Consider the following 22,992-nt stretch of genomic DNA (forward strand, 5'->3'; position numbering starts at 1 on the left):
GCTCAGGAACTTTTACACCTGCACCATTGAGAGTGTTCTGGCTGGGAGCATCACCACCTGGATGGGCAGCAGCACCAAGCAGGACTTCTCGGCCCTGAGGAGGGTCAGAACCACCCTCCCCACCCTGCAGGACATTTACCAGCAGCGCTGCAGGTCAAAGGCCACGAAGCTATCAAGGGAGCCCACCCCCCCCCGTCAGGTCGGCGTTACCGCTGCCTGAAGGCAGGATGAGGTGGAGCTTCTTTCCTCAGGCCATCCGCCTGCTGAACCTGAAACAATAGACTTTATGGACAATCTATTCACAAGCTGAAATATTCTGTCATACTGTATATATACATCCATATTCTGCACAGGTTTCAGACTAAATCAGAATAAATACATTACTATTTATTTACCTCTATCTTTAGGTTTCTACTGTGTCTTTATTTTTATTTCATCATTGTTTCAGTCTGGAACAGGCACTCAGAACATTTCACTGTGCTTTATACTGTGTATAAGTGTGTATGTGACAAACAAAGGTCTTGAATCTTGAATCACGTCACAAGCAAACTACCTGATAGAAGCAGCAATAAACCAACAAATCCTGTGTGTGGTTAAACCAGAAGGATCTTCCAGGTCTCTCTCTGTGGGGATCCTTTCCGTGATGCTGTCACACACTTAGAACAACACTCTGAGCCTGTCAGTAGTCCCAGTGTTCTCCTTAGAGATGTTCTTGGGAAAACACAGCATACACATTAGTTCAACAGAGGGGCTCATGTCCTCAATGAGGAATCACTGAAACAATGACTCCACACAGGCTCCTTATGGTTTACATGTATCTGTCAGTTTGTATTTACCATAGCAGCCTACAGATGAAAGGCCAAGCCATCATATCGTGTGTTAAAGTTCCCAGAGCAGCTTCAGTGCTCCTTTTCACTGACTCTCCAAGCGTGGTGAGCACTCATTGCACTATATCAGTTTCTGTTTTAATTAGTCTAAACTTTCCTTCGCCTCGACACCTGGCTGTGTGTGTGGTACATAGAGCCCCCTCAGTGAAACAGACGAGATGAGATCAGAAACCATCGGTGACATTTCATGTAAAAGGGTCAACACTTTTATTAAACCAAAGTCGTTTCAAATAGCAACAAAAAGCAACATTTTGTAAACAGTGTTCAAATGCAACAGGGTCAAGATGTTTCAGGACTTCATGGATAAAGTTTCTTCAACATTTCTGCATAAAATACAGTATGCATATTTGTCACTGATTTATTGGGAGGCTAAGCACAAGAACTAGACTTTCAGTTCAAATGACAATTGACACGTGCTTTTGGCTATAAATATCATCGGCAAGTCCTTTTGGTGCAGAGTGATTTACTCCCAACTTGTATAAGCAGCAACAGAAAAGTGACATTATACTGACATGACAAAGACCGAACCGTGTCAAACTGGACCTTTAGGCCCTCCTCTCTTTAGAGGTTCGAAGCAGTAACAATAAACCATGTGAACAGAGCTACTCGTCCCATAGCAATGGCAGCAATACTGACTAATAAATAACTAAAGGAAAGGTGGGTGGGCGGGAACATTTCTGGGAGCCAGTGAACATCGGACAGCATGGCTCTGACGCAGTCTCAGCAAGACCTGGACTACAACAAGTAAAACATAACACATACGGTACAGGCAGACATCCAGGTCTGACCTGCAGGGGAGAGGAAACCAACCAAAACCACTGAGAGCTCAGGACTTTGTCTCAGTTCGTTTTGTGCCATAAACTGTACAAACTGCAAAAGTAATGCCTGAAACATGTTAGCCAGCCCCAAAAAGGAATCGTTCCTGTGGGCTCAGGGAGCAGAGTTAGCCTCAGGCTTTGATAAGGAGGTGGACAGTGTTTTTCACAGGAACTAGTGACGATAACGCTAAGACAGCTGACGCCGTTAGCGGGTGTTTCCATGTTACCAACATATAGTTTAATGCTAACGCTAATCATGGGAGTGGGGCTCTGTGCTTTTAATTCATGCTCCCCATCAATGTTTAGGGACTCACTTCCTGTGGAGCCTAGGTTAGTGTGGTCACTGTCATGTTGTCAGAGCGTGGCACAGGGAGCATGTGCATACTGGATTGTTTGATTCATTTTTGATCCTCTCTTAAAGTCAATACTTAATCATTGTGCTGCGACGGCTTATATTTGATCCGTTCCAACTACTGAGCCACTAGACTCAATCCATTGCACAAAATAATGCCACACTAATTTAGCAGGCAGTAGTTAACCTGACTGAAGTAGCTCAGATGCTTGTACCGCCGTCTCCTTTTCCACGCTGGCCTGCTGTTGACTCACTGCACCACTGTGCGTTGGTACGACTGCTCGTTTAGAGCTGGGTCTGCTGTAGCTCGGCACTCCAGGTCCAGGGACTTACAGTGTTTGGGTTGAAAGATGAAGTTAGAAGTGAGTCTGAGCTGCAGCTAACTAAAGTCTAAAACATGCTCCTGAAAAGATACGTCTTTGCATACAGTTATGCCGAATAAGAAACTGAAAAACATGGTTCAATCCTCCAGCTTTCTCTTTTCTTTCCTGTACATTGTGACATGACAGACACAACACTGCTGCCTAGTGCACCTGCTGAGGGAGTGACGATGACCACATCTGCACACTCACAAACATGTTCTGGGCTTGGGCAGTATTTAAGGGTCCATGATGTTGATGATCAGAGTCCAGTCTTCCAGGACAGTTTGGGTTCGGGTTCAGGTTCAGGTTCTGGAATGTGTGTGTGTGTGTGTGTATGTGGGGTTCTAGGTCACGGCTCTCCCAGGTACTCCTTACTTTCGTTTGCTCTTGGTGTCAGTGGTCTGGAAGACACTGGAGGCGGACATGAGGTTCTCAATGTACTGACCAAGAACCTGGTTCTCCGACTTCAGCTTCAGGTTCTCCTCTTTGACGGCGTCCACTCTGGCAGACAGGTCTGAAGACACAAACACAGCCATCAGCAGCTTCATACAGCACAGCTCTATGGAGGCTACATGGGCGTTTCCTGTGATCGTGTGCACTAAAGAGACTAGAGGAAAACACACCGACTCATGACAGAAGATAAACAGCAGAGCACCTTACACTGGATAGTGCTGCTTCACTTTGATTTTCACCTTTATCTGCCATCAGCACCGTCAGATTTTCTTCTTCACAATGACTTATTTTGCCCGTGACCTTAGCCCAATGTGGATAAGTAAATGTACCATGTTATTACATCCTACACACAGCAAACAGAAATCCTACAGCGTTGTCCCCAGACAGGTTTGTCAGGGCAGGAGCAGGTAGTCGGCTCAGCCCAGTGGAAACAGACACATATACAGTGTGAAGTCAGCTACGTCTGTGAAAACACTTCAGACATGTCATTTAGCTCAGCATCACCTGAACGTGTTGAAAAGCAGAACGAGGCAAAAAACGGACCGAAGACAAGTGTGTGTTCACGTGTGTGTTTCAGTCCGTCGTGCCCATCCTGTATCTGAGTGTACAGGAGTGACCAACAGGTCAGAGGATGCTTTACTCACTGCTTTTATTGAATGTTGTTTTTTCCTTCATGTCCTAATAAATATCGTACCGCTGACTTTTCACCGTGCCAATATCCCACTGTGAGTTTTTGGTAGCACTACATCCCTACTTGTAAGGTTATTATGTTACAATATGTTGACTAATTTTCTTTCCCCCACAACTTTTCTTGATCATTTCAGCATCACTTCAGTGTTTCAATGGATCACACACAGGTCCATCTTATTCCACACCAAAGCTAATTTTGATTGAAAAGGACAGAAACAAACACTGTTGACAGCTAAATCATTGAAGTTACGTGGGCAGCTTTTAGAAATGATGAAACAGTGTGTATGGCTCACTGAACTGTATATTTATACGTCTAACAGAGATACCTATCCTCTACCCCTGATTATTTCAAACATCACTTGTTACCTGTGTTAGTTTACACGGGCGCACACACACCTGACCGGTCAAGTAGCTTTGTTCTGCTTTCTGAGAGTGTGAGTGTGAGCTCCGGCCTCAAATAACTAGAATATAATATATATAATAATGAATAATAATGATATTCAAACTACTGCAGCTGACAGAAACACTGTCAGGCAGTGTGCTTCAATAAGCTGGACTCATTGTGATTCAGTGTCCCACAGATGTAGTGGTCAGGCTGTGACTCTTCATGGTAGTTCATCTCAGTGCAAGTTAGTTAACATCTGATTCAAATATATAAGCTTTTACACTTGATTTCAGTCTCCATTTAATAATGTGATCACTACGTACTGTGAATCACATTTGGGCCGCCAGTCTAGAACATCGCACAGGGATATCCTGTCAATAATCTGGTCGCCTGGTCATCTGCTACCTGTATTTGATTTAGCCTGTCTGAAGTTATTTGTGTGTGTGTGTGTGTGTGTGTGTGTGTGTGTGTGTGTGTGTGTGTGCGTGCGTGTGTGTGTGTCTTACCCTCTAATGTGTGTTGAAGCTCCAACACCTGGTTGATGAGTCTTGTCTTCTCTTCCAGCTCAGCCTGGTTCTCCATGTCACCTGCAGCCGTGCAGAGGGACAGTCACAGACAGTCACACACCGCATCACTGACAGCCATGGGAACACGGGAAGAGTCGTGTGTGTGTGTGTGTGTGTTTTCTCACCATCGTCTGAGCTCATGGTGAAGTACTCGTCTTCCTTTTTGGAATGCAGGGCTGCGACTCTGAGGGACACTGCGAGGTTGAGGAAATAAACATTAAATCAATGCAGTGTATACGTGGATGAAGAGGACTTCCGTACTAAATCAAACTGACAGCGCGTGCATTTTCACCAGACTCCCTCAAGTCATCTCGCCTAAATACACCGTGGTGTGCGGGGGCTTGTACCGTCAGCCACGCCACTTTTGAGGATAAATTTGAAAGAAACGTTCACAAAGTACTATTTAATGATAGGCCGAATGTGTTTCAAGAACATCACGATTCCCAAACACACCATAACTCCATGTGTATGCTACGCCTATTTGCCTGAATACATTTCTTTCATCTTTTCAATGGAGTTCCGCATTACGAGCTCTTCGTGCAAGTAATGCATCGTTACTGAATGACGTTACCGTTACATTACATACCGTGCGGTTAGCTTAAACTAAAAATCATATTATTGAGCTGAGCCCAACGGCCCACACAGAGAATGACAGCATGTCTTGCGCTTGCTGAAAAGAGCTGTAAGTTTGTCGGATAGCCACATTAAAACGGTGACAGTGGAGGCCAGCAGGCGGAGAAAGCAAACCAGGAGCCAGGCCCGCTGCTAGCTAGTTAGCCGTTAGCATGCTAACACAACGGTGTTCAGCCTCAGCTGCTACATACAGTCCAGTGAGTGAACAGCATCATGGGTTCATACACATACCTCACGACGGGAAAAACAATGACTGCTGCGCCCAAATGCAGAATTTCGACAGAAAATTCAAACGGTTTGTGTAAATTCCCACAGCTTGTTTTTGACACCAGCTGTGTTCAGTATGTCCCGTTCAGGCCAAGTATATCCATCCATCCGCCAGGGGGCGACATGACACCAGGAGGACCGTGACAGCGACACACCTGCCGGGCATGGGACGTTCAAGGCCCTGACAGTTCGTTGGTGCTGTTTCAGGGCCCCTGGATTAAAAAGGGCCCTGATCCACGTCTATAGAGAGACCTGATCCACGTCCTTACAGAGAACTGATCCACCTCTTTACAGAAACCTGATCCACCTCTTTACAGAGACCTGATCCACGTCTCTACAGAGAACTGATCCACCTCTTTACAGAGAACTGATCCACGTCTATAGAGAGACCTGATCCACGTCTTTACAGAGAACTGATCCACCTCTTTACAGAGACCTGATCCACGTCTTTACAGAGACCTGATTCACGTCTCTACAGAGAACTGATCCATCTCTCTACAGAGACCTGATCCACGTCTATAGAGAGACCTGATCCACGTCTTTACAGAGAACTGATCCACGTCTTTACAGAGATCTGATCCACGTCTTTACAGAGACCTGATCCACGTCTCTACAGAGAACTGATCCACCTCTTTAAAGAGAACTGATCCACCTCTTTACAGAGACCTGATCCACGTCTCTACAGAGAACTGATCCACCTCTTTAAAGAGACCTGATCCACCTCTTTACAGAGACCTGATCCACGTCTTTACAGAGAACTGATCCACCTCTCTACAGAGACCTGATCCACGTCTCTACAGAGAACTGATCCACCTCTTTACAGAGACAGAGACCTGATCCACGTCTCTACAGAGAACTGATCCACCTCTTTACAGAGACCTGATCCACGTCTCTACAGAGAACTGATCCACCTCTTTAAAGAGACCTGATCCACCTCTTTACAGAGACCTGATCCACGTCTTTACAGAGAACTGATCCACCTCTCTACAGAGACCTGATCCACGTCTCTACAGAGAACTGATCCACCTCTTTACAGAGACAGAGACCTGATCCACGTCTCTACAGAGAACTGATTCACGTCTCTACAGAGAACTGATCCACCTCTTTACAGAGAACTGATCCACGTCTTTACAGAGAACTGATCCACGTCTCTACAGAGACCTGATCCACGTCTTTACAGAGAACTGATCCACCTCTTTACAGAGACCTGATCCACGTCTCTACAGAGAACTGATCCACGTCTCTACAAAGAACTGATCCACCTCTTTACAGAGACCTGATCCACGTCTCTACAGAGAACTGATCCACGTCTTTACAGAGAACTGATCCACCTCTTTAAAGAGACCTGATCCACCTCTTTACAGAGACCTGATCCACGTCTTTACAGAGAACTGATCCACCTCTCTACAGAGACCTGATCCACGTCTCTACAGAGAACTGATCCACCTCTTTACAGAGACAGAGACCTGATCCACGTCTCTACAGAGAACTGATCCACCTCTTTACAGAGACCTGATCCACGTCTCTACAGAGAACTGATCCACCTCTTTAAAGAGACCTGATCCACCTCTTTACAGAGACCTGATCCACGTCTTTACAGAGAACTGATCCACCTCTCTACAGAGACCTGATCCACGTCTCTACAGAGAACTGATCCACCTCTTTACAGAGACAGAGACCTGATCCACGTCTCTACAGAGAACTGATTCACGTCTCTACAGAGAACTGATCCACCTCTTTGCAGAGAACTGATCCACGTCTTTACAGAGAACTGATCCACGTCTCTACAGAGACCTGATCCACGTCTTTACAGAGAACTGATCCACCTCTTTACAGAGACCTGATCCACGTCTCTACAGAGAACTGATCCACGTCTCTACAAAGAACTGATCCACCTCTTTACAGAGACCTGATCCACGTCTCTACAGAGACCTGATCCACCTCTTTACAGAGACCTGATCCATGTCTTTACAGAGACCTGATCCATGTCTTTACAGAGACCTGATCCACGTCTCTACAGAGAACTGATCCACCTCTTTACAGAGACAGAGACCTGATCCATCTCTTTACAGAGAACTGATCCACCTCTTTACAGAGACAGAGACCTGATCCATCTCTTTACAGAGACCTGATCCACGTCTCTATGTCTCTACAGAGACCTGATCCACGTCTCTACGTCTCTACAGAGACCTGATCCATGTCTTTACAGAGACTTAAACTGAGCAGGGTGGGACTCCAATGACATAGTGCTCAAACACAGTCAAAGGTGATGGACAGTGTTTCCCAGATGTTGATCCATTAATGTGAAGAAGAAGAGCAGATCATCGTCATCACTTTCCTGTTGCTGTTTACTTTCATCCAGATGCAAATTCAAAACATGATTTATGAAGTATTTCCTTGGTGTAGGTGTGTGTGTACATGTGTATATTTAAAGGTACATATACACCATTTAATGATTAAAAACACACTGTTTATTATAATGTTACAGAGTCACTGTGCAGAGTGTGGTGATATTAACTAGCCGACAGGACAAACCTAGGCTTAAGTTCCATAAAATATGTCAGGCTTAAAGTTATCCTGACGCATACGAAAGCAACTCAGTCTAGCAGAACATGTCGGAGAGGTGCAGTTGAGTCACGTACATAGCAAATTCATAGGCCCAGTATTTAATTGGTTGTTCTGCATAATTAGGTGGAGGTGAAATCATCAGAGGTGGATGTGAAAGTACTTGTGCAGTATTCCATGCAGTATTCCACTTAAACCCAGCAGGGACAGAGTGACAAAGACAGCCAAAGTCAGGTAAAAGCCGAGCAACCTGCAACGCACAAAACACAAGTCACTCGTCAAATACTTTAACAGTGAAGGGTTTTGTAAAAGCTTTGTGGGTTCAGTCAGGTAAATGACCTTTTCTTGGTGGACTTCACATATCCGTTGACGTATATTTGACGGGCAATTATGTAGAGCAGTCCTCCAGCAGCTGCAGTCACCTCACTGAAGAACAGACCACAGGTCCACAGTGTGACCAGGAACACAGGGTAACACTCCACACAGTTCTGACTGCAACACACACACACAGCACACACACTCACCTTTAACGGCACGACAGCTTTGACTGACTCTGACTTGATATGGCACATTATGATTTTGGATAGCTGATATTCAATACAGACACTCAGAGCCTGTACTGCTCAGGTGTAATGAGTGTCCGGCTGTACGGTAGCAGCTCATGAAAAGACGTCTCAGGCCTCTTACTGCGCACGGAAAGTCCTCTCAAACTCTGGAGGTCCAGTGACAGAGGGAGGCAGCACCTTATGGGTTATCCTGGACAAACCAACCCGCCGGGCCAGGTAGCCTAGAAGGAGACAGTGACTCAAACAAAAGCTCATACTGTATATGAAGGTACAGTAGTCCACGGAGCACCAGGGTTACAGGACTCCATATAAAAGGCTTTCAAACAACCATTTCTAAAGCTGCAGCGATGTCATGAATCTAACGAACACTCCCACAGCACTTGGTAAATATCCACTCTTCCCACTACTGCACAAGCCTGTTAAAGTAAGCATGCTGACATACTGAGCTCACCCATTTGCAGGGCAGACAGAAGAGACACTGCAGCCAGCAAAAAAGGGGAGTCTGTTTCCATCGCTCTGCTGAAAATACAGCCCTCCACACCGTTTGTCTCTGGAACAGAGTGATCTTTACATAAGAAGCAGGAGGTACTTCCTGAGGAAAAACAACTTTGGCACATCCCACAGCATGTGCGGTCACGTTGCCTTATTTAAGCCAAGCTCTGCTGCTGAACAGATGAGAGGCAGGAAGGCTTGTCTGTCACACAGAACTATCTTACTCTGGATTGACCGACAGTTTTAGTGGTTTTTTTTTTTTTTTTATACTTGAAATTTATTAGTTTTTCCTCATAAACACAAAGGAACACATAGAACATACAACAATATAAACAAAAAAAACACAGTATCACAGTACAACTCAGTTGTCAGGCATTATTTTCCACTGTATCTCCAGGCGATTGACATTCTTAAAGTAATTGTTAGAAAGGGGGTTGTACAGCATTTTAGGTATGTTTTATTGCAATGCACAGGTAGTATGTGTGCTTGTGCATGTGTGTGTGTGTGTGTGTGTGTATATGGGGGGGGATCTTATATCTACAAGTATTTCATTAGTTTTGTCTATTTTGCAACGTACAACTCCTTTTAAGCGTAGTAAGAAGGTCTGTCTTTCCATCTCATAAATCTCCCTAATAACTTCAACCCAATTGTCTACTGTAGGTGCATCCTTCTGTAACCATTTACGAGTTATTGATTTCTTTGCTGAAGCAATCAATATTTTCAGCAGGTATCTCAGTTTTAGTGTTTTTAAGGATAATATTAAAATCTAGATTAAATGCTTGTTTTAACCTGAGAAACATAGTGTCTGCAGGTATTCATATCAGACTGCACACAGCCCCAGCAACCTCCAGCAATAAGGTAGTTTGTAACCTGAGAGGCAAGACCCAGGGTAAAGTAAGGTCTACAAACAGTGTTTGTATTTGTACGATAATTTTGCCCCCTCAATAATCCAAAAAAAGGCCAAAGGTACGATAATTTGACAGTTTCGTGAACGTGTGGTTCCAAACAGCCTTGCTCAAATCTGACATACAGTTTTTGTGAACTCTGAAGGCATCTCTTATCATGTGACATTTCCAACCAATCGTAATTGGTTTAGCGTGAGATATGAGCACCTGGATACAAGTGACGTTGGTCTCAGAATAACAAGCATGGTTGGCTCAAAAAAAGTTAATGATTTAGCTCATTAGTTCCCACCTGTCATTTGTTTATGGGGGACACATTAGTGTAACACAACTAAGTTGGAGCTGCTGCGGTGCCATAACATAACAGTCGCAATAACAGTAAGCATGTTATTTTAGTTATGACGGGTGTACGGTAATTTACCCCAAAATACGATCATTTCGAGTCTGTGGTACAATAATGCTACATTTCCCACCAGGCAACACTGTCTACAAAGCACTCACACACACACCTGCTGCTGCTAAACTGTGAGTGCATGGTAACTGGAACTCAGACCAGTGTGTTAACATTTTTATCCATTCCCATCTTTTCTCCTGTGGACCGTGTTCAGAGGGACTTTAGTAAGAAAAGGAGGAGGCTTTGTGGCCATCAGACATGGATGAACCAGGGATGTGTGTGTGTGTGTGTGTGTAGGTTTTCTGCCCCCTGGTGCTCAACACTGGCTTTAGATTGTAATGGTGACTACTACAGATTGTAGAGATGCCAAATGTGACAGGCAGGTTGACAGGAACAAAAACACACTTTAGGCACAGGGAACAGTACAACATGTCATGAAACGAGAGACCTTTACAGTCTACCATGTGGATGTGGCTTATTTCAGGGAGATACATCAGCACCTAGTGTCTCAGCAGTTACACCCTGTCACCGGGTGCTTTGGATCAGGGAGGTGGGCACAGGGCTCATGTCCTGTCCAGGACGAACTGAAAATGAAAAAATAAATAAAATCCCAGGTGTAAACCCAGACCAGACCAGATCCCCTCTTTAGAACTGATTCTACCAAGCTCAGAACTGGCCTGGCATTAAGATGTGGAGTCAGGTCTGAGCATGTCATTGGACGGTGGAAGCCTCCAGGATCGGGTATGGGCTGGGGACAGAGGCCCGTCATGCCATGCCTGTGACGCCCCACGGCTGTGAGGAGGAGAAGCAGCCGGAGCTCCCAGCAGCGTCCCGCAGCATGGACAGCGACGATGACACCGTGGAGGAGGCCGTGGAGGGTAAGCGGCGCCTTCTCACTCTTTTACTGCCGACAACCAAATGGAGGCTGCGTGTGTTGACACGTCTGTGCTGCTTTGAGGCTCTGCTGTCGGTGCTGCCGTGAATCTCCGTGAGTCAGTGGGCCCGCCCGGTCAGCTCACCGAGCCACGGGCTTTATTTGAGAAGCTAAACGGCTAGACAGGCGAGCGGGGCGGCCCGGGTGGTGTCGGTGTGCCGCTGGAACCGTTAGAGCAGGAAAGGAAACGTAAAATGTTTTTTTCTGCTACACTATGCTGGTTTCTGACACGAGGGCCGTCCGGCGAGGTGCCCAGACTTTAGACCGTGGAGGAGTTGACGGTACAGGACCTGACCGGGTGGGAAGTGGTCCGTGACACGCGGACGCTGCCGGAAAACATGGAGCGGTCGCTGCTCTGAAATGTGGGCAACATCATGAGGTCCTCTGGTGAAGCACCACGGAGCCCCGGTCCTCTCTGAGGGACACCAGGCACCATCACATGGCAGACACCCAGTGATCAGAAGACTGAAGGTTAATGGGCAGAAAGGATCCTGTGTGTCTGTGTGTGTGTGTCCACATTATGACCCAGGAGGGTGTGTGTGTGTGTGTGTGGGGGGGGGGTGTTGGTGTCTGATCACACTAATAACACAGCTAGTCAGCAAAACTAACTTTTAAAACTAAGACTGACATGACCTGTGTCTGGATGTTAACTAAGTGCTGTATGGAAGCAGCCAGTTTCAGGTCCGTTCCCCTCAGCTGAGCAGCCTGGTTCAGTGTCCTCCACCTTAATACCTCCACCCCACTCCACCTGAGAGAAATGCTCTACCTTTTACTCCACTGCTTTTATAGATCAGCTTTACTCACTAGTTACCTTTCAGATGGGAAATGTTCCAAACTGTCAGACTACGTGATGCACTGATGGACTGTAACAGTGCTGTGGACTGAACTGTCTAACAGTAAATGAGCTCCATCTCCTGTAGTTTTGTCATTAAGATGCTGCTTACATGCTTTAAATGAATGATATGAAATGAAATAATATAACTCTCTATGACAGACTTGTCCCTGTCAAAGTACTTCTCCTTTAATACTGAAGGAACATTTGGCTGTTTTTTCTTTTTAACTTTTACTAAAGTGAAATCTTGAGTGTCAGAGTAACAGAGTATTTCACAGAGCAGTTCTTCTGTTACTAAAGTAAAAGATCTGACTGCTTTTTCCAGTATTGATGGCTTTATTCATTTTATCACTGCTGAACACCAGTTTACCCAAGCATTATATTATATTATGTTATATTATATTATATATTATATATATATTATATATATATATTATATATATATATTTTATTATATTATATTATATATATTATATTATATATATTATATATTATGTTATGTTATATTATATTATATTAATTATATATATTATATTGTATTATATTATATTTTAGTTCTACATTTAAGCTTTGCACTATTTATGATGTCTCGTTTTTTTCCCCTCATCTCTCATTTTACTCATGTGACTTCTTGTTGTACCTTTTGTGTGGCGCTGAGCAGAAGAATGCCACTGCCTTACTGTAATCATTGCGACAATACAGAACTTGAAACAGCACCGTACAACTCCCGAAAAACAAAGACGCAGAAAGCTGCACTAATCAGTATTGTTCTATAACCGGTGGATAAAGTGACTGTGTGAAGAGTTCCCCTCAGATCTAGAGAGCGGTTCAGTGTCCTCAGGCTCATTGATTTGGTTGTACAGCTGGAAGGTTTACTGTTTCCATCAGATATTTTAGATCTGAGCTAGCTAACAGGAGAGAAGACACTGCTTAGTGTGTTTAGAAGCCCCTGTTTGCTAACACATAAGCCACATCAGACTCTAAAAGCCATATCAGTAGATGTATATATTGTATTGTGCACATTTGGAGCCTTTCAGTCGTGTCTTGTTGCACTTGCTGCTACTGGGAGCCACTTAAATGAGGTTTTATACAGTGGTGCTAGAAAAGCAGCTACGCAGAGTGTCATGAGGCAGAGAGACGTTTCAAAAGTAAAACACAAAGAGCCAAGAATGCATTCAGCCTGATCAAATACTTTGGTCTGTTTGTGTGTGTGCGTGCGTGTTCAGGTCCATTGGATGAAGACGATCAGCCCCATGGGTTCTGCACAGTAACCTACTCATCCAGTGACCGCTTTGAAGGACATTTCATCCACGGAGAGAAGAACGGCAAGGGCAAGTTCTTCTTCTTTGATGGAAGGTACTGCAGGAAAAAAAAATGACGTGCTCAGTTGTCACAAATGTTAGTGAGAGCAGTACACAGAGAGCAATCTGTCAGCTTTTCCATGTCACAGACGGCCTGACAACTTTCTGCAAAAAGCACCATATTTACTAGAGTTTGTGAAAATAAATGAGAGAAACCCACTTAAATGCATGTTGGTGTCTACAGCCTGACGTGTTTCGAAGCAGTGCTCTGCTGGTATCATGCTAATTCCCCATTTCGACGGTACAGTGACTCCATTGACAAGCTCATGGCAGGTCCTCTGCACCACTCGGGGTCGGGAGTGTGGAAGTGAACAAGACAAACATTTGCAAAAGCAAATATTCCGTTTTCATCCTTGAAGGCTTTTCTCCTTTTAAAACCCACACACACTTTTGAAAAGACCTCCCATAAAGATGATCCAGATGCTCGCACACAGCGCACAGCTTTGACGCAGTGCATCAGACCGTCCCATACGGGGTAGAGGACCTCTACAGTTGTCATATGGCCAAACAAGAGGGGAAGCACAGCCATGCACTGGTCAGAGCACGGCCCTGCAGCCCTGTACACAACAGTTTTTTTTCTTGAAAAGATATTACAGCTTTTTCCTCATTACTTTAAAATATTTCCGTTTCTGTACTTTTGAGATTTTTCTCATACACTTTGAACTTGTATAGATCCTTTTATCTGAACACTCCTGCTGAACTCTGATTGCTGCTCCCACCCCCGCAGCACTCTGGAGGGTTTCTACGTAGACGATGCTCTGCAGGGCCAGGGGATGTATACATATGAAGATGGTGGTGTCCTCCACGGGGCGTATGTGGATGGTGAGCTCAACGGGCCTGCCCAGGAGTTTGATGGAGAGGGCCGCCTAGTGTTCAAGGGCCAGTACAAAGACAACAACCGCTGTGGGGAATGCCGGGTCTACTACCCTGTGAGTCAGCCCAGTGCTCTTTACAGCAGCCTGGCTATGTTTACTTGTATGGATGCTTCACTTGGTTACATGACTTCAAGCCCGCTGAGGCCACATTTAGCAACTATTTGTCTTCCCATTAAAAGTTCTATAATGGCACTCTGACATAATGCATGAGCTCTGCACTCACAGAACACAGAAGTGAAATGAATCTTGGTTAACTTTGTGCATTTTGGTGTGTACTGCGGTACATCTAGGATGGAGGCTGTGTGTTTGGGGAGGTGAATGAGGAGGGGGAGATGACTGGTGAATCTGTAGCGTACATCTACCCTGACGGACACACGGCTCTCTACGGAAGCTTTGTGGATGGGGAGCTAATCAAAGCTCGCCTTGCCACCCTCATCTCCAATGAGGGTGGACGGCCACGCTTCGAAATTGCACCCAACAGTAAGTACAGATGTCATCTTTATGAAGTGCACTTGAGTTGAGTTGGCTCTAGTTTGTAGAGGTTCTACAGGTGACCTTTTGGATAACCGTGACTTCATACAATAACACACAAACTAATCCATAAAGGCAGCGATTTTTGTGAATGTGGTCTGGTGTGTGTGTCAGAGAGCGATATAACGGCTGTCTGTGGTTAAACCAGAAGGATCTTCCAGGTCTCTCTCTGTAGGGATCCTTTCCATGATGCTGTCACACACTTAGAATAACACTCTGAGCCTGTCAGTGGATCAAACAAGCTCTTTTAGTGGACCTACTGTGATCAGGTGCAGTTAAATGGTAAATGGACTGTACTTGTATAGCACCTTTCTCCAAGCACTTCAACACTACATTCACATTCACCCATTCAGACACACCACCTGTTTAGAAATACCTATGAATACTTGACAGATCACTTGACACTGACTTTGTACCTGAAGTCACATGACCAGAGGGTTACTCCAGAAATTCACTACATTGAATTCAACAAACAAAAGCACAAAGTGAAAATACAAAATGTTGCACAATCAAAATATGAAATAAATTCACTATGAATATCCAAAATGTAGCACGACTATGCAAATGTCAAACAAAGACAGTGACAGTCTGCAGCATGTATAGTGTGAACAATACAGAATGTGGTCTATCAGCAATGTTTGCTTTGTGTATATGTGTATTTACTGTCTGTCACATTGAACTAATCCATTATATGCATTATAATCTCACCGTGTACTGCATGTGTTTGTGGTGACATCAGGACGTGCTGTGGTTCTGGTCTATTTTTGTTCCACTGGACATGAACATGACATACTCTGTTTTGAAGGTCCTGTGTACTCGTATGACAAGTCCACGTCCTCCTGTATCGGCACCCACACTCTGCTTCCTGACCCCTATGAGAGCCGAAGGTAAGTGAGCTTTGTACTGTACATAGAGCAGGCCTGAAACATCTGGCATGTGGATTCACCCTCACACTGATACTGTGGCACTGTGATACTGTAGCAGAGCCACTTGAGGTCCTCCTCATTTTGTCTCCCTATTGTTGTCAGGGTGTTTGTAGCAGACTCCATGATCAAAGGAGCGGGACAGGGCCTGTTTGCCAAGACAGATGCTGAGGCCGACACTGTGATGGCTTTTTATAACGGAGTACGCATCACACACTCTGAGGTATGACACATGGACAGCCGAAACAGCCTGCTCGAAGTAATGGATAAGCCACCCTTTACATGTATCCTTAGTTTCCTGGGGTCATTTTACAGTAGTTCTACTAATCACAACTCTACATGACTCGTCAGGTGGACAGCAGAGACTGGGCACTGAACGGGAACACAATCTCATTGGACGAGGATACGGTGATCGACGTCCCTCAGCCTTTTGACCAGATGGAGAGATACTGTGCCTCTACGGGTCACAAGGCGAACCATTCCTTCACCCCCAACTGCAAATATGACCCGTGAGTACCAAGTGACAGGAGGACAGCAAGGGGAAGACGGTCATGTTTCCAAAGGTTTGAGACTGAGAACAAGGTTCATGTAGAAGCTATTCCAGAGCTTTCATTGGCGTCACACAGTCTGCCTCAGCAGCTGGTGTCATGGAATTGTAGATTGTTTCTGAACACTTTCAAGACTTCTCGTCCATGTTGGATTAACCTAACTAAAACAGATTTTTAATTATATTTAAAACAGGGTCTGCAGAATTGGAGACAGAAAGCTAGATTGTGAAAGTATGCAACCTGCCACAGTTCATCAGCCAAGTCTCTAGTTTTTTCTGTACCCAACAGCTGACGGACAGCCTCTCTCAAATAAACAACTCTGTTAACTGTCACAATCATACAAGCCTACGAGAGCTATCCGTCATGAGCGTAAGGTTACCTTTACCTCAGAGTTACTGCTCACTGGGCTCAGAGGCTGTGCTTTGTGGGTCAGCTCCATGGATGTCTGATTAGTGTGGGCAGTATGGTGATTTGTTGATGCGCACACGTGACTGGCAGATGTCGGCATTGAGAAAAAGAAGTTAAGTTATTTTAGTTTAACACAATAACACAAACTAATGAACTGATTGAGGCAGCAATCAGAAACTCCCATCTTCTAAGGTTACTACTTAAACTCATTTAAGTAGTATTCAAATAAAATCAAATCTGGAAATGATTCATTTAAATTGAATTTGTAAAATGATACAACAATGATATGACCAGAGCCACAACTTTGCTGTGTGATAGGGCACCTCTGTTGCATATTGATCCCTCTCTTCCCTCACGTCTGGTCATCTCTCTACCGTCACATCTCCGATAAATGCATAATGTTTTTTTTTTTCATTGTTCAGGTTTGTCCACCCTCGTTTTGGACATATCAAGTGCATCCGAACCTTGAGGGCTGTGCAGAAAGGTGAGGAGCTACTGGTTGCTTATGGTTATGATCACGAGCCGTCTGGGAAGAATGGCCCCGAAGCCCCTGATTGGTACAAGCAGGAGCTGGAGGAGTTCCAGCAGAGACGGGCGGCTCCCACTGGCCAATAAGAGTACAGATGAGTTCCTGAGGACAATAAAACCCTCCTGTACCTGTGCTACCACCTGACAAGACTCCAGCAGCATCAAGGCACCCGACATCCTCTGCAGCTGCAAACCACACTGTAGATATTTGAGAAGTTACCATGCTTGATATTGTATTCAGATGGAATACTGCTCCATCAGTTCAGTAAGGATGGAGGCCTTGGAGATCCTCACAAGAACTATGCAAGAAACCAAAAGATATTAGAGGAGACGTCTCTGGTGGGAGGTGCTGTTCTGTCTGATTTTACCACTGTCCTCTTTATCACATATTACTCATATGGAAATTAAGATTCACATGCTCGTGGTTGGTGCTTCTAAATGCAGGTTATGATGAAAACAGTTTTCACCGTCTATATCTTCACCCAACTGTAAGTCAGCTGTTTTACACAGCAGTTGCAGTTGACTAAACAGGGCTCCCCTCAACATGTCCATTGTAACAGCACTATTTTGCCACACAGTATTTCTGTCTTTAGTTCACTTTACTTATTTGAACTAATTCATGATCCATACATTGTAAGTGTCACTTTATAGGCCTATTGTCTTTGCATACAGTATAGACAGAATATATGACGGTGACTAGTTTATCTATAATATGACATTGGAAAAGATGTGTATTTGCTTTTGTAGAGGTGATTTGTAACTGGAGAAAAAGGAAATAATGGATGGTCTACCACTACAGGAAAGGCCTGCAGTGAGCTTGTTCCACTTTTCTAACCTAATTACTGTATGTGTCCATACCCTGCGAAATAAAGTCAGACTAAAACTAAGTCAACCCACCTGCCTTGTGTATGTGTATCAATTAGTTTGTGTATTTGTGCAGCACCGCTATGTCAAACTGTTCCTACTATTTAACTAGTGAAGACAGTCTGGTGTTAACAGATTAAACAGAACTAAGTTCATCTAGGATTTGGGCTTTTGGAAAAGACAATAAAATGGTGTGTTCAAAGGAGACCGGAAAAAGCAGTCACATTACAACAAGTTGTCAGTAAGAGTGACTGTTTGGATTCTCTCTCTCTCTCTCTCTCTCTCTCTCTCTCTCTCTCTCTCTCTCTCTCTCTCTCTCTCTCTCTCTCTCTCTCTCTCTCTCTCTCTTTACAGTAATCTTTATACGTCATAAGTAAGACAAGTATCCAGAGAGTGAACCCGTGAAGGCAGGGAAACTGTTTTTGGGACTCTTCCTTTAATGTTCTGTCAATCAATAGGCCGGAGCGGGGCAGGGGCAGGGCCTGGCAGCCCGACAGTCCCCCCCCCCCCCCGGCCAGCCAGGTTAATGGATAAACCTCCCACCCAGAGAGCCAGCACCGACACCAGCCTGCAGCCCGGAAGACACAAGGCCGGGACAGGTGCGGCTGTCTGGGAAAGGCACAGCGGGACTGCTGCTTTAGACACGGAGAAAAACGGCCCACAGCTCGCCTCAAGTTTGACCCACGAGTCGAACTTCACCCGTGACCGTGGGGAGGACCGGACTGGTACTGTAGGGGGACTCTAGCGGGTTAATACCCGGAGATGGACCGGCACAGGTACTTCATTTTCAACCAGAAGAGCGTGCTCGTCCTCGGCGTCCTCCAGGTGGCGTGTGCGGGTCTTTGTGTGGTGTGCGGGTTCATGGACGCTGTTTTCCGTAAGGACACCCCCCTGAGTGGCACCAGGACTCCGCTGTGGGGGGGGCTGGTGAGACGGTGACCCTCTAACACTTTAATCAACAGGCGCTCGTTAAAGCAGTGTCCCAGCTCATGGACTGACCTTTACGAGCCCCCCCCCCCGTGTCAAACCTGGCAGCAGGTCTCGCTAAACTTCCTGTATGTTGGCCTGCAGTCCTGTAGTCTGGGCGGGGGGAGCTCATGTCAGAGATAACAGGGCGAACTGAGGCCTGGCTGCCATTTGTAGTGTTAACCACCTGCTGCAGCGTGTACCTGTCTGTCTGTCTGTGCACCTGTCTGTCTGAGCTCATGTAGACTTCTCTCACCTGGCTCTAGATCATGGCCTCCCCAGGTGTTTTGGCGCTGTTTGCCTCCCAGAGGAAAAACTCCGTCCTGGTGAGTGTGACGGCCTCTCTGCATCACTGATGTTTGGTTCTCCATGAAGAGCAGAGAACACAGGACCTGTAGACAGACTGTCCACACTGCTCCACACACTGCTCCACACTGTTCACACTACTCCACACTGCTCCACACACTGTCCACACTGCTCCACACACTGTCCACACTGCTCCACACACTGCTCCACACACTGCTCCACACTGCTCCACACTGTCCACACTGCTCATTGTCCACACTGCTCCACACTGCTCCACACTGTTCACACTGCTCCACACACTGCTCCACACTGCTCACTGTCCACACTGCTCCACACTGTTCACACTGCTCCACACTGCTCACTGTCCACACTGCTCCACACTGTACACACTGCTCCACACACTGCTCCACACACTGCTCCACACACTGCTCCACACACTGCTCCACACACTGCTCCACACTGCTCACTGTCCACACTGCTCCACACTGTTCACACTGCTCCACACACTGCTCCACACTGTTCACACTGCTCCACACACTGCTCCACACACTGCTCCACACTGTTCACACTGCTCCACACACTGCTCATTGTCCACACTGCTCCACACTGTTCACACTGCTCCACACTGTCCACACTGCTCCACACTGCTCCACACACTGCTCCACACTGTTCACACTGCTCCACACACTGCTCCACACTGTCCACACTGCTCCACACTGCTCACTGTCCACACTGCTCCAGACTGTTCACACTGCTCCACACTGCTCACTGTCCACACTGCTCCACACTGCTCCACACTGCTCCACACTGTCCACACTGTCCACACTGCTCCACACACTGTCCACACTGCTCCACACTGTTCACGCTACTCCACACTGTCCACACTGCTCCACACTGCTCACTGTCCACACTGCTCCACACTGTTCACACTGCTCCACACACTGCTCCACACTGTCCACACTGCTCCACACACTGCTCCACACTGTCCACACTGCTCACTGTCCACACTGCTCCACACTGTTCACACTGCTCCACACTGCTCCACATTGCTCACTGTCCACACTGTTCACACTGCTCCACACACTGCTCCACACTGCTCACTGTCCACACTGTCCACACTGCTCCACACTGCTCACTGCTCCACACTGTCCACACTGCTCCACACGCTGCACTGTTTGTTTCTAATGGTCCTTTTTCTACCTGTAATATTCCCACAGCAAAGGCTGGATTTTAGGAGTGTGATCATGGCTGAGGGATGTTTCCTAACTTGCAAAGGGATGTCTTAGATTTGTATCTGTACAGGGGAAGGCATGGCTCATCTCCACATGATGTTCTAAAGTACCCCTTATCTACCCTAATTGAACTACAGCTGTTATACAGCTGTTATACAGAATATTAAGTAATTACATGAAGTAACAGTCAGAAAAAGAGAAACACACACTCTCACTTCTGTCACACACACACAGTGTTTTCTGGTGCTGAACTCCTCCTGTCCCTGCAGGTGAGCGTCATGGTGGCGGCAGCAGGACTCTCCTGTGTGGCCACAGTGTTTGTGTCTGGTTACTCCTGTCTGACACTCACCTACGGGGAGGAGGATGAAGAGGTCTTCCACCACCACCACAGCCCCCAAGTGGTAAACACCACACACACACACTGAAACAAGCAGTAGCTGTAGAGTAAATTCTATTTTGTGTGTGTAAGTCTGTGTGGATGTGGCTTGTATTGTGGTATGTGTATGTGGCTCATGTTTTTGGTGACAAAATGTAAGTCCCCAGCACATACAGTATGTCATTGAATTTTAGGGTGAAGGATTGGTTTAAGGTTGCCTCTTGCAAGTCCTCGAGCTTTATGGAAGTACAACAATAAATTGCTGGAGTAGCCCTTTAAAACTGCTAACTAGTAGCTACAGTAAGAACCAATTGCACCACTAGTAGTGGCTGTGACTTCATGTCTCTCTGCTCAGACGTTTGTGCTCCATCGGATGGTGAAGGGGGCCAACGCCACCATCCTGCTGACCTGCACCATCAGCCTGGTTCTGTCCTCTCTCGTGGCCTACGTGGGCTGCCGGAGTCTTCCCTGCTGCGGCTGCTACGATGCCAGAACTGGGCTGGTAAGGGGGCCGCGGTCAACACCAGTGGTTTTAAAAGGCCCCTCCTCAGGTCGCCACTGTGGCTACACCCGTCTAGCTGTTGGCACTCTCATGGCACACTCATAGTTATCTTTGGAACACGGCATCTTTTGATTTCACACAGAGGTAGATGACAACCCCTTCTCACTTCTGCCAGATGACTGTCCATCTTGTCAGCTGAAACGCAAACTCACCGCTGGCTTGTATCAGCTGGAGCTTGCTCGCTGATTAAGCTCATCTTCTCTCCAGCGGACTTGTTTTAAAACTACTGCACTCTCCTCTAAGAGGGTCGTAAATGTGCACATGATGGCTACATACGTGTAATGAGGCTAAAGCCACAGCTGTCTTTAGCTCAGACAGAAGGCTGTACATCTTTAATGTTTTTTCATTCTGTAGCTAAGAGTGATGTTACCTCTGAGGCCGTGCTGTTATTTGTGGTGTGTGTGTTGCAGGAGACCCTGGTCCCTCAGTGTGACCCTGGGGACACCGAGATGGTTTGTACTTGGCAGGGTAAGAACTACCGTTGTACTGTTCTGATCGCTGTTTGGGAGGATTGTGGCTTTGCTTCTTGGCCGTCGGCAGTCCAGTGACGTAGTTCTCCTGTGTGTCCAGCAGGAGGCGAGGACAGGCTGTTCAACTCTCCGCCCCAGTCCACCGAACAGGACGGCGCTGAGGAAGAGGAGGGTCCCTCCAAGCTGCCTCCGTACAGCAGACTGACCTGAGACCGCTCCTGCACATTCCTGTTCGTTTTCTCCATTTCAGAGAGGACAGGGCGGTTATGGTTATGATTCTGTTCCCTTATTAAAGTTGTGCCTACACTATTTATTTTTCAGCATGGGTGGAGGGAAGGAAGATCTACTGATGCTGAGCGCATCAGACTAGAACATTGCAAAGAGAGAGGGTTGTGCTCTTGATTCGATCTGGTACTTTGCACTGTGGCAGTGTCTTCAGTGGCTCTTTGACCACAGACCACTCCCTGCATACTGTGTGAAAGCTGTGACATTTTCTATGTATTTGATAAATAAAGCCTGATGAAAGCCGTCTGAGCTCATTCTGTGACTTCTATAAGAGATGACTGCATATTTTGACATTTTCAAGGTAGTTTTATTGCAAGGTTACACATGACAAAACCATTGCAAGCGCCTCCCTTTAACTCCTGACCCCAGTACTTTCATGTCAGTCGCACTTGCAGTAAGATACAGTGGCATCATCTGTTGTTCATGGCTGTATGAAAAGTAAGGCAAAGGAAATTGTAGGACCCCGTGTGAAGGCGGATGGAGACGTTTATCAAAAACAAAGGACACTTTTAGAGCAGGAAAAAGCAGCAACCAAATCTAAAAGACTAGAACGCCCACATGATGTCTTCCACTGTTGTCACCCTGCTGAGGAGCCGCAGACAGATTGAGTGTGTGCGGCCTCGGAGCGGTGAGTCCTGAGAGAAGGCCTTTTGGTTTGA

At 46.1% G+C, this 22,992-nt stretch overlaps 4 protein-coding genes across 5 annotated transcripts; 2 read left to right on the plus strand and 2 right to left on the minus strand.

Moving 5' to 3' along the window:
• Positions 1-1,070: 1,070 nt before the first annotated feature.
• LOC139207136 (short coiled-coil protein B) lies at positions 1,071-5,504 on the minus strand. The gene is made up of 4 exons (XM_070836771.1): positions 5,378-5,504; positions 4,639-4,707; positions 4,454-4,534; positions 1,071-2,933 (listed from the first exon to the last, which is right to left on the minus strand). Exons 2-4 carry the CDS (start codon positions 4,652-4,654, stop codon positions 2,791-2,793), a joined length of 240 nt encoding a protein of 79 aa, XP_070692872.1. The 5' UTR covers positions 4,655-4,707; positions 5,378-5,504; the 3' UTR covers positions 1,071-2,790.
• A 2,381-nt stretch (positions 5,505-7,885) lies between these two features.
• On the minus strand, positions 7,886-9,134 carry mgst2 (microsomal glutathione S-transferase 2). Its single transcript, XM_070837158.1, has 4 exons — positions 8,996-9,134; positions 8,666-8,765; positions 8,318-8,470; positions 7,886-8,228 (listed from the first exon to the last, which is right to left on the minus strand). Exons 1-4 carry the CDS (start codon positions 9,054-9,056, stop codon positions 8,120-8,122), a joined length of 423 nt encoding a protein of 140 aa, XP_070693259.1. The 5' UTR covers positions 9,057-9,134; the 3' UTR covers positions 7,886-8,119.
• Positions 9,135-11,097: 1,963 nt separating this feature from the next.
• Positions 11,098-18,164, plus strand: setd7 (SET domain containing 7, histone lysine methyltransferase). The gene is made up of 8 exons (XM_070837272.1): positions 11,098-11,210; positions 13,325-13,454; positions 14,187-14,388; positions 14,625-14,814; positions 15,671-15,752; positions 15,894-16,011; positions 16,140-16,297; positions 17,167-18,164. The coding sequence occupies exons 1-8, from the start codon at positions 11,105-11,107 to the stop codon at positions 17,357-17,359; spliced, it is 1,179 nt and encodes a 392-aa protein (XP_070693373.1). The 5' UTR covers positions 11,098-11,104; the 3' UTR covers positions 17,360-18,164.
• A 724-nt stretch (positions 18,165-18,888) lies between these two features.
• LOC139207233 (uncharacterized) lies at positions 18,889-22,568 on the plus strand. Of its 2 annotated transcripts, none has more exons than XM_070836890.1 (6): positions 18,889-19,063; positions 19,369-19,428; positions 20,910-21,041; positions 21,372-21,518; positions 21,989-22,046; positions 22,149-22,568. In XM_070836890.1, the coding sequence occupies exons 1-6, from the start codon at positions 18,899-18,901 to the stop codon at positions 22,256-22,258; spliced, it is 672 nt and encodes a 223-aa protein (XP_070692991.1). In that variant the 5' UTR covers positions 18,889-18,898; the 3' UTR covers positions 22,259-22,568. The 2 variants fall into 2 exon arrangements, with proteins under 2 accessions (XP_070692991.1, XP_070692992.1); XM_070836891.1 differs by having other exon boundaries at positions 22,152-22,568.
• Positions 22,569-22,992: the final 424 nt, after the last annotated feature.

Source organism: Pempheris klunzingeri, chromosome 9, assembly GCF_042242105.1.
Source record: "Pempheris klunzingeri isolate RE-2024b chromosome 9, fPemKlu1.hap1, whole genome shotgun sequence".
Lineage (NCBI taxonomy): Eukaryota > Metazoa > Chordata > Actinopteri > Acropomatiformes > Pempheridae > Pempheris > Pempheris klunzingeri.